At 39.4% G+C, this 10,974-nt stretch overlaps 1 protein-coding gene across 5 annotated transcripts in view; it reads left to right on the forward strand.

Moving 5' to 3' along the window:
- Positions 1 to 7,983, forward strand: part of STIL (STIL centriolar assembly protein) — a 72,781-nt gene extending 64,798 nt beyond the window's left edge. For all 5 annotated transcript variants that reach the window (XM_028106955.2, XM_028106957.2, XM_028106958.2 and 2 more), the window contains one exon: positions 6,560 to 7,983. In XM_028106955.2, the coding sequence (XP_027962756.1) occupies positions 6,560 to 7,346 (787 nt within the window). In that variant the 3' untranslated portion in view covers positions 7,347 to 7,983. The remainder of the gene's footprint in view (positions 1 to 6,559) is intronic.
- The last annotated feature ends 2,991 nt before the right edge of the window (positions 7,984 to 10,974 follow it).

Raw genomic sequence — 10,974 nt, forward strand, 5'->3', positions numbered from 1 at the left:
CTGGAGGCTTTTTATCTCTCCTCCTATTTTGAATGACATCCTTACTGGATAAAGTATTCTTGACTGCTTATTTTCTCATTTAGCACCCTGAATATATCATGTCACTCCTTTCTGGCCTGGCAGGTCTCCGTGGATAGGCCTACTGCCAGTCTAATGTTTCTACCCTTATGGGTTACAGACCTCTTGTCCTGAGCTGCTTTCAGGATTTTCTCTTTGTCTCTGAGATTTGCAAGTTTCACTATTATGTCAAGGTGTTGACTCTTTTTATTGATTTGAGGGTGTTCTCTGTGCCTCCTGAACTTGAATGCCTGTTTCCTTCCCCAGATTAGGGAAGTTCTCAGCTATAATTTGCTCCAATATATCTTCTGCCCCTCTCTCTCTTTCCTCTTCTTTTGGGATTCCAATTGTTATAATATTGTTTTGCTTTATGGTATCACTTATCTCTTGAATTCTCCCCTCATGATCCGGTATTTGTTTATCTTTCTTTTTCTCAGCTTCTTTATTCTCTGTCATTTTGTCTTCTATATCACTAATTCTTTTCTTCCTCATTTATCCTAGCAGTTAGAGCCTCCATTTTTTATTGCATCTCATTAATAGCCTTTTTAATTTTGACTTGATTAGATTTTTAGTTCTTTTATTTTTCTAGAAAGGGATTGTGTAGTGTCTTCTATGCTTATTTTGAGCCCAGCCGGTGTCATCCTGAGACCATGCTGTCCCACCTAGGATTCCGCCCTGTTTACCCACCTGAGCACTTTTCAGGCCCCGATGTCCCTCACCGGAGCAGACTTCTGAAAGTTCTGATTTAGTGCCCTATCACCTGCCGGTAGCTGGCTGACAGAAGCCCCCTCCCCTCTACGGTTTATCCTCCCATATATCACCTCGGATTCACTTCTCTGCACCTCCTACCTTGCAGAAAGTGGTCACTTTTCTATTTGTAGATTTGCAGCTCTCCTTTTCTTTGATCACCGGTTGAATTTGCAGGTGATTTGATGGCTATCCAGCTGAATTCCTGGGAGCAGATGAAACTAAGTTCTCCTACTCCTCCACCATCTTGGACTATCGCCTATGCACTATTTTTCATTTAATCCTTAACAGTAATCTGTGTGGTAGACACTATTACTCCTGTTTTATAGATAAGGAAATTAAGTATCAATTTGCTCAAGGCCCCATAGCTATGATTTTAAACCTACTCTTCTCTAACTGCAAACTCCAAAGTTGTTTTGTTTTGTTACTGTTTTGCTCTATTGCTTACTGCTTATTTAATTAATAAACATGGTGGTACATGTTTTGACCATGCTGTGTCTACCAAAAAAAAACCCAAAATTTTTTTTAGCTTTACATTAGGAAATGTTTCCAAGTTGTTGTAACCCTGTCTAAGCATCATATTTAATAGGGATATAATAATCCATTAAGTGGGACATAGCATTTGTTTACCTTACCCTTCTCCTCTTGTCAGAACTGAAAAGAACTTGTGAAGTTAGTTTCAATTTCTTAAATTACTTTTTTATTTTTATTTTTTAAAGATTTTCATTTTTAAGTAATCTTGACACCCAACGTGGAGCTTGAACTTACAACCCTGAGATCAAGAGTCACATGCTCTACTGTCTGAGCCAGCCAGGCACCCCAGTTTCTTACTTTTTTTTTTTTTTAAGTGGGCTCCATGCCTAGCTTGAACTACACCTGCACTGAGATCAAGAGTCGGATGCTTAACTGACTGAGCCAGTCAGGTGCCCCAGTTTCTTACTATTTTAAATGTTGCTATGATGAACATCTTTTTGCAAAGATTGCATTTTTTTAGTTTTAGGATTATTTCTTTAGAGACTCAGAAATGGGAAGGCTAAGTCAAAAAGGTAGGAAAATGTTAAAGCTGTTGCTACATTGCTTTTTGAAAGAGTAAGGTTTTGCAGTCTTACCAGCTATATGTCTTACTATTTCACCAGTACTTTCACTCATTTCACTTTAATAAATACATATTGAACTTCTATTTTGAGCCAGCTCTGAGAGACATTATGGCATACAAGAAAACCTGTTGAAGACATCTTTGCCCTCACAGAGCTCATAGTGTAGTGGAGAAGACACACAGATAGTCAACTATAATATAATCCGTTGCCTCCTTTGAAAAGGACAGATACAGTTCGTTGTAGAAGCACGTAGGAGAGGTAGCTAACAGCAGTATTTTCGTACTGTATTATAATTACCCCATATTAAAATTGCCCTTTTTAAGATTTTAGGGGGGGCGAAGGGGAGGGAGAAGAACAAGCAGACTCTGTGCTGAGTGTGGAGCCTGATGCAGGACTCGATCTCATGACCCTGAGATCATGACCTGAACCAAAACCAAGAACCAGACGCCCAACTGCACCACCCAAGTGCCAAAAATTGCCCTTTTAAAAGATGTGTGCTAATTTAGACCAAAAATATCTTAAGCTATTCTTAATTTATGTTTTATTGATTATTAATGGGTTCTACATATTATTAAAAATGAAACTGGGGCACGTGGTGGCACAGTTGGGTAACCGTCTGACTCTGTTTCAGCTCAGGTTGTGATCTCGGGGTCATGAGATCAAGTTCTCCATTGGGCACCATTTCAGTGTGGAGTCTACCTGAGACTCTCTCCCTCAGACTCCCCAATCAATCAATCAATCAGTCAATAAACTTTTTAAAAAGAAAAGTTTAAAAATGAAACTACACTGAAACTGTTTCTAACACATAGAAGTCAGATTTTGTCTGTCATTAATTTTAGGCTAGGAGAATACTCCAAACATAAGACCATCTAAATACCTAATTAATTCACATTGTTTCACAGTTTGTCTTAAACTCAGTATAATCTATCACTCTCTACCAACTTCCAGCTTACGCAGCATTGGTATTTGCAAGGTTCTTTGCTGTTACTTTTACCTGGAATACTCTTTTTGACCTTTCTGCCTGCCAGATCCTCTTATCTGTCCTTCAAAACTGAATGCACATGATACCTCCTTTGTCAAGGTTCCCTGGACCCCTCCCCAGAATATTGACGTTTTTAGTCAGAAGACCTTGTTCCTAGTAGATTATAGCATGTTCTTGTGATGGTCTTTCCAGCAAGATCATGAGCTTTATATATCTCTGAATCCTCTTTTCTTCTACCACATTTGGTGGGCCTCCCATGAGTCATTTGCTAAATTAGTGAAATCCCAACTGTTTGGGTCATCACTGAAGCTTACAGTGAATGCTTTATTTTTTAGCACCTTTGTAGTATTTATTGTCACTATTTATGGTCTTGTTATCTTTTAACACATATGAGTATGATATGTAACTGGTATGCTTAAAGTTCATAAGGCAGTTGTTTAGAATTTAAGGTACATTGTCCTGTAGAAATAGTGTTAGAAATTAGTTTAGTATTCCAAGAAAGTACTGTACAATTCTTACAGTCCACACTGTTCCCCCTAGTTCTCTATACCACCTATTCTTTGTCATTGTACCTATTTGAAAACTTATTTCATGTTCCAGTTCTGGACTGCAGGAGCAGGTCCTCCCACCAGATAAGTAGCTGAGACAAGGGAAGGAAGATTTCCTTTCTTTCTTTCTTTCTTTTTTTTTTTTGTTTTAAGATTTTATTTACTTGAGAGAGCAAGTGTATACGAGCATTGGGGGTTGGGGAGGAGAGGGAAAAGTAGACTCCCCACTGAGGAAGGAGCCCAATGCAGGGCTTGATCCAGGACCCTGGTATCATGACCTGAGCTGAAGGCACACACTTAACCTGAGCCACCCAGGTGCCCCAAAGATTTCCTTTCTGCTTTCCTGTTCCAGAATACTGCAGAGATTCGGCAGCAGAGCAATGAAAGAAGGTCCTAGACAACCCTAGAAATTGTAGGGAAGATGGAGATTGTGGTTTTAGTGTCTGGCAACAGCCTCTATAGGCATATTTTCAATTCCTTTCAAATTCAAAACAGATCTTAAGCAGTCTCTTTAGTTGCTTTCTTCCTTTCTACTTATTAGTTGAAAACCCTATGTAGGATAAGTAGGAGGTGACTAATTGAGATTCAAACAGGACAGTAAAGTTAAGGTTGGTTTTCATCTTTAAGTTGGAATGATTTTTGAGCTTCCCTTGATTGTCAGCCTGTGACTCTCATATACAAACATAAATGGATTCTCATCATCCTTTTGTGACTGCCCATATAATGAGATTCTACCATAGTATATTTGTGCTCAAGGGTGTTAGGATTTGATTAGTGGAATGGCCTCCTTTTGCTTCTCATCTTTAATTACCCCGGTGTTTATATGCATTGATTCTGAATATTATTGATTTGTTTTCAAAGTCATGTTGTTTTCCCTAACCCCATATTGAAACTAGCGAGCTGTGTTATACAATGAAACTTGAAGAGGGGCGCCTGGGTGGCTCAGTCGTTAAGCGTCTGGCTTCGGCTCAGGTCATGATCCCAGGGTCCTGGGATCGAGCCCCGCATCGGGCTCCCTGCTTGGCGGGAAGCCTGCTTCTCCCTCTCCCTCTGCCTCTGCTTGTGTTCCCTCTCTCGCTGTGTCTCTCTCTGTCAAATAAATAATATCTAAAAAACAAACAAACAATGAAACTTGAAGAACCTTCTAAACTGATATTGACTGGTTTATGGATTTATATAGATTCTTTAGCTATTCTATAAAAGAAAATCTAATTCAAATTAGACCTTTTTCTAAATATTTAAGTTTGAACTAGAAGTTTTTTTTGTCTATCCACATTATTTACATTAATATTATCTCTAGAGATATACATATATATATTTTAACATGTACAGGTATCCTGATTTACTATGCAAATTGCTTACAATTTTGAAGAAATAGGCAAAGTAGAAAAAGATTTTATATTCAGAAGATAATGTCGCTATGAACATTTCATAAAAGAATAATGTCTAGGGGTGCTTGGTGGCTCAGTTGGTTAAGCGTCTGCCTTCAGCTCAGGTCATGATCTCAGGGTCCTGGAATCGAGCCCCCTGCATCGGCCTTCCCTGCTTCTCCCTCTCCCTCTGCTGCCCTCCCTGCTTGTGCTCTCTCACTCGCTCACTCTCAAATAAAATTGTTAAAAAAAAAAAAGAAGAATGTCTAGATAAATTGGTATCTCTTCCATCATATTAAGATGGTCTCCAAAGCAGAAAGTACCAAGAACATTAAGGAAAGATTACAGGGTGGTTTTAAAGAGCAACATTATTGAGCACACTGTTCCATTGTTGGTGATGACATCACTGGTTTCAGGAACATTAGTGGTTGGAAATAGTTTCTTCAAAATTTCAGGTGCTTCTCAGAATGAAAATACCTGGTCGTTATTTGGGTTTTATGGTGGTAGGGATGCAGGAGTGGCTGGCATATATAGAACAGCTCCATATCGGGTGATATGGAAAGTCCTATCAATGTTTTTGACCAGAATATAATGTTTACCACAACAAATGGTACACAAAGGATTCTAAGTTTAGGGAACAGAAAAACTGATGGCAAAATACAAATTGTTGAATATAGTATAGTGAAACAGTGGTTGTAGAGCCCCAGAGAAGAGGGCAGACCTGGTCTCAGCTTTTCAGTTCCTAGCTGTTCAGGTTAGGGAAAGCAGTTAAAAATCTCTCTTCCTTAGTTTTTTCAACAGTAAAATCAAGATAATAGTACTTACTTCTTTTATTCCTTTAGTAAATATTTAATGAGTGCCTACTATGTACCAGGACTGTTTCCAGCCACCAAGGATATTGAACGGGGGGGGCGGGGGGTATGTTAAAAATCCCTGCCCTCATGGGGTTTCATGAAGGAGTTAGTTGATAAATAAAAAATGTGAGTTAAATATATGAACTGCAATAAATGACACAAATGTGAAGTGTTGGAGAGTGGAGAATGAGGTCAGAATATTTGAAAGGGAAGACATCTCCGAGATGTCTTCTGTGAGGATTAAATGAGATACTGAATATTTAGCAGAGTGCCTGGGATGTAATAAGGCATCAATAAAAATTAGCAGCTATTATTGTATTTATGGTATTAAGGAAAAAGGCAAGTCAATTAGTTAATGAGATAACACCAATCAAAAGTGGGTTGAAGATTATATCTTCATAATGAAAGAAAATTAGTGTATACAGAGATACATTAGTCCATATCCAGAGACTGGTTGATGTCTTTCACTCATTACAAATGGAATCTCTTCAACTGTGAACAATTTAATATTCTGAGCTACTCACCAAAGCTTGTAAATGTTATATCATCAGATGTTTTTTCTGTTTGATTTTATTTTTGTTTTATTACCAAAATTGAATGGCTTTTATATTTTGGGGTGCTGTATTTATTCTTAAAACCATGATTGATGTATAAATTTAGGAAAACTAGTTTGTATTCCACTTTCAGTCTTTGAATCATGGATTACCTTCTGATTTATCGTATTTATCTCTTGAATGTATCTGGATCATTAAGTCTTAGATGTTTGAGCACTCACCTAAAAAAGCACCATGAAGCTTAAAGTGAAGACCTTTTGTTACTTTCATGGAGTGGAATACATTTGGAATAACATGATTTTGGTGCTCAAAATAAGATAAATGATGGCTTACTCCTTTGTGTCTTTCAGTGTGTTGGCATGCATCAGCCCTGAAGCAGTGATTTCTGGATTAAACTACATGTCATTTGCTAATGTTGGCATGAGTGGCTTAAGCCCCAGCGGTGTGGATTTGAGCATGGAGGCAAATGCTATAGCTCTGAAATATTTAAATGAAAGTCAGCTGTCACAACTATCTCTCACTCGATCAAACCAAAATAACTGCGACTCATCTTTTAGCCTTCTCCATATTAATACAGACAGAAGCACAGTGGGGCTTAGTTTAATTTCACCAAACAACATGTCATTTGCAACCAAAAAATATATGAAGAGATACGGACTCATACAAAGCAGTGATAACAGTGAAGATGAAGAGGAGCCTCCAAACAATACAGATAGCAAGAATGAACATTTATTGAATCAAAATCTTACATCCATACCTGAACAATTTGACTGTCAAAAAGAACCTTCTAGGAATGCCTGTGAAATAATTAATCATTATAACTGTGAATCCGTGAGCACCCACGCAGATACACCAGTATTGAGAAATATTACAAATGAAGTTGTTCAGCCAAAAGCAACCCAGCAATTGAATGAAAACCCAGCTTTCTTATTAAAAAACCTTAAGCCAAGTCCTGCAATGAACCTCCGAACCGGAAAAGCAGAGTTTACCCAACATCCTGAGAAAGAAAATGAAAAGGACACTCAAATTCTTCCCGAAAGTTTGAAACCTGAAACTTTAAAGCAAATGAGTAGTATGAATTCAGTAGGCACCTTCTTAGATGTAAAGCAGCTCAGACAGTTGCCAAAATTATTTTAAACCTTAAACTCACCTCCCATGAGGATGGGGTGTCTCTTGAAGAGACTTAGGGAAGCCAGAGCCTTTGGTAGTTTGGGGATGCCTAAGCATTCTAGGGGCCAGTCTGTTTTTGGTAGCTGCTGATTATGAAGAGCTGAGCAGTTGACCTGATGGTCTATGAGATGGTGCACTTGTAGAGGAGGGTGAAGTGCTCTGTTCAAGTAGAGCTTGTTCAGCATCCCTGCAATCTTTTTTAAACAAATCCTGAGATCAGTTATTTTGACAAATTTAGGTAAACCAGTACCATCCAACTCTGAATCTGAACTGCTCTTTTATGCTGTAAATTGTGAAAAGTAACTCCATTTTCCTAGCATGTTGCATCTCTGCATCTATCATCACCTGAAATAACGTAAAATAAACTTATCATGACCCTGACTAAATTAGCTAAATCAACCCTTACTGAATTTAAGGGGAAAGTTTTATTTTTAAAAATAACTTTAAGATCTTTTATATAATGAGTATAGATGTTCTCTTAATTAAGATGCATATTGGTTAAATTCTGTGGAAGTAAAGCTTTTGCAGTCTGGTGGGTTGATGTTAATGTAACATTTTTAGCTTACAGCACTAGCTATCACAAAATAAAATGATTGAGTATGAATGTGTTTTATAAACTTTGAGTATTTCAAGTGTTTTCATATTTTTTAATAGAACTTAATAAAAATGTCTAGATTTACTGTTTTCCTCTATAGCATATCCTTCTCTCCTTGTTTTGAAAAATCTTTTTTGACTCCCAGAAAGTTACAAAAATAATAACACAGTTCAGGTATACCCTTTACCCAGCGATCCCCAATTATAGTAGTTTACATAACCATAGCAAATGATCAAAACCAAGAAATTGATGTTGGGTACAATATTAGTAACTAAACCACAGACCTTTCAGGTTTCACAAGTTTCTACATCTACTCATTTATTTACTTTTTGGTGTGTAACTCTATGAAATTTTGTCACTTATAGATTTGTATAACCTCCACCACAGTCAGCATACAGAACTGTTCCATCACCACAAAGAACCTCCCTAGGGCTGTCCTTTTAAAATACAATCCGCACCCCCGCCCCCAGCCCTAATCCCTGACAACCAGTGGTCTGTTCTCCATCACTAGAATGTTGTCATTTTGAGGATGTTAATATAAATGGCATCACGGTGTGTAACTTTTTTTTTTAAAGATTTTATTTATTTATTTGAGAGAGCACACGAGAGGGGGGAGGGTCAGAGGGAGAAGCCGACTCCCCGCTGAGCAGGAAGCCCGATGCGGGAATTGATCTCAGGACTCCAGGATCATGACCCGAGCCAAAGGCAGTCGCCCAACCAACTGAGCCACCCAGGCGCCTGCCCACGGTGTGTAACTTTTTGAAGTTGGTTTTCACTAAGTATAATGTCCTTGAGATCCATCCAAGATGTTATTGTTTCTTCCCTTTTTCCCCCACCTTAAAAATTAAGTTTTAAAATTTTATTTCTAAATATAATTGGAAAAAGTCCTCACTCACTTGAGAGAGAAAGCTCTTCTGCTGAAGTTAACTTAAGCTATCATTGCCTTATATCCAATTTGATATGTAAGCTGGAAGGAAGAGGACTTTGGATCTCTCAATACTTTCCAACTCATCTGGGCCTTCTGAGGTGATAATCTGATAGAACACTTCACAGTTTGTAAGCCAGAGTATAGTGACCTGGCGGCTCTCTGCTGGTGCCACTGGAGCCGGGACAGTCGCTGCCTGTTGCCCTGCAGCGTTGCTCTTTCCGGTGAAAAGTAAGACACGGAGATGGCAATGACTATGAGTCTGTGTCTCCCTCTGTCTCCTTAGGCATCATTTGGCACTTTATTTTAATAAATAGCGTAAAAACCCACTTGAAGGCCTCACTAGATTGTCAACGCCAATTCAAGTGTGCTGTATTTAACCTTAGCCCTCAATACCTCACCCAAGAAGCCAGTGTGGGCACAATTTCTATTGCACGTGTTTGAAAAACCTGAGAGAATGCTAGTGAATTAACTGACAGCCTCATTAACTATACCGTTATCGCTGGGAACCCTGTCATTTTCACACCAAACAAGAAGCTCTCAATAAAAACAACCTGAAGCTTTTTAGGCAAAATCTAATTCCATCCCTTCTGTTACCACATCTAATTTAAGGCCAATGATAAGACACTTAAGCAGTTTTGGAGACTGAATTTAGACTGCAGAGTAATTCCACAAAATGGCTCTTTCTACTAAATGCATGTCTAGGGCGCCTGGGTGGCTCAGTTGGTTGAGACTGCCTTCGGCTCAGGTCATGATCCTGGAGTCCCAGGATCGAGTCCCGCATTGGGCTCCCCGCTCAGCGGGGAGTCTGCTTCTCCCCCTGAACCTCCACCCTCTCATGCTCTCTATCTCATTCTCTCTCTCAAACAAATAAGATCTTTAAAAATAAATAAATAAATAAATGCATGTCTAGAGAAGAGGGACCATCACTGAAGCCTCCTCTGGTAAGTTTTCTAAGAATGTTTTACTGTGGGGGCCCCGGGGTGGCTCAGTCGGTTGAGCATCTGACTCAATTTCAGCTCAGATCGTGATCTTCGGGTGGTGAAATCGAGCCCTGTGTGGGGCTTCGCACTGCACGTGGAGTCTGCTCGAGGTTCTCTCTCCATCCCCTTGTGCCTCCCTGCCACACACCACCACCCCTTGCCACTGCCCACATGCTCTCACGCTCACACTTTCTCTCTCTCAAAAAAAAAATGTTTTACTGTGGGAAGTTATTTGGTAAATTCATGGCTACGCTAGGTTGCAGGCATCTTCAGGCAAAGCATGAGTACTGGAAAAATTGGATTAAGAGACTTTGGATATGATTGCCTCTCAAGTGATATCTGTCTGAATTATTTTCTTTCATTCAGTCCCGCAGCATACCATTTATAGATACATGGGTACTACTTCAAATGGAATAAAGAAATGATGGAGCTTCCATTCCTCAGCTTCTGGAAAACAAACCCATTCATCTAGGTCTGGCCAATTGGCACCCCTGCTTTCACCAAACGTTCCCTTTCTCAAGCTCTGAACACTGCTGCCTCATCACTCTATGCTCACTTGTCCTCTGCCTTACCCTTACTGTGCTGAGCTGCACAGAAGTAGATGCAGACTTATTAGACATAAACCTTGCCTTTTGCCCGCTGTAAAGACTCTAGGGCAAATAGATACACCCTGGAAACGGTCATACAACAGTATGAGACAGATGAAAAGTTGAAAGGAGTGATCTAGACTGTAAGGAGCCACAGAAGCAGAATCATGACAGCTTCCATCTTTTTAGGACTTCCCATGTGTTCACAGGGTGCTATGCAGAGTACTCCATGTGCATTGATTGGTTCATTTAAGCGTCCTGGCTGACCCGAGCTGGTGATTGTCATTGTCATAGACGAGGGAACAGCCTGAGGGAGATAATTTACCCAAGTAAGTTGCTAGCAGAGATGTAAGCTCAAGTATAATTCCAGAACCCAAACTCTTACTGAGCCACTGAGAAATACAACTTCTCCAAGGCCTGAGGAATTCCGGAAGAGCTTCCTACAAGAAATAGCTTGAGCTGAACAAATGATTCCGAATACTGTAGTCAATGCTGTTTTGAGTAT

The sequence above is a fragment of the Eumetopias jubatus genome, unplaced genomic scaffold, assembly GCF_037043125.1.
Source record: "Eumetopias jubatus isolate StellerSeaLion01/CBP00866 unplaced genomic scaffold, mEumJub1_p1.0 scaffold_4, whole genome shotgun sequence".
NCBI lineage: Eukaryota > Metazoa > Chordata > Mammalia > Carnivora > Otariidae > Eumetopias > Eumetopias jubatus.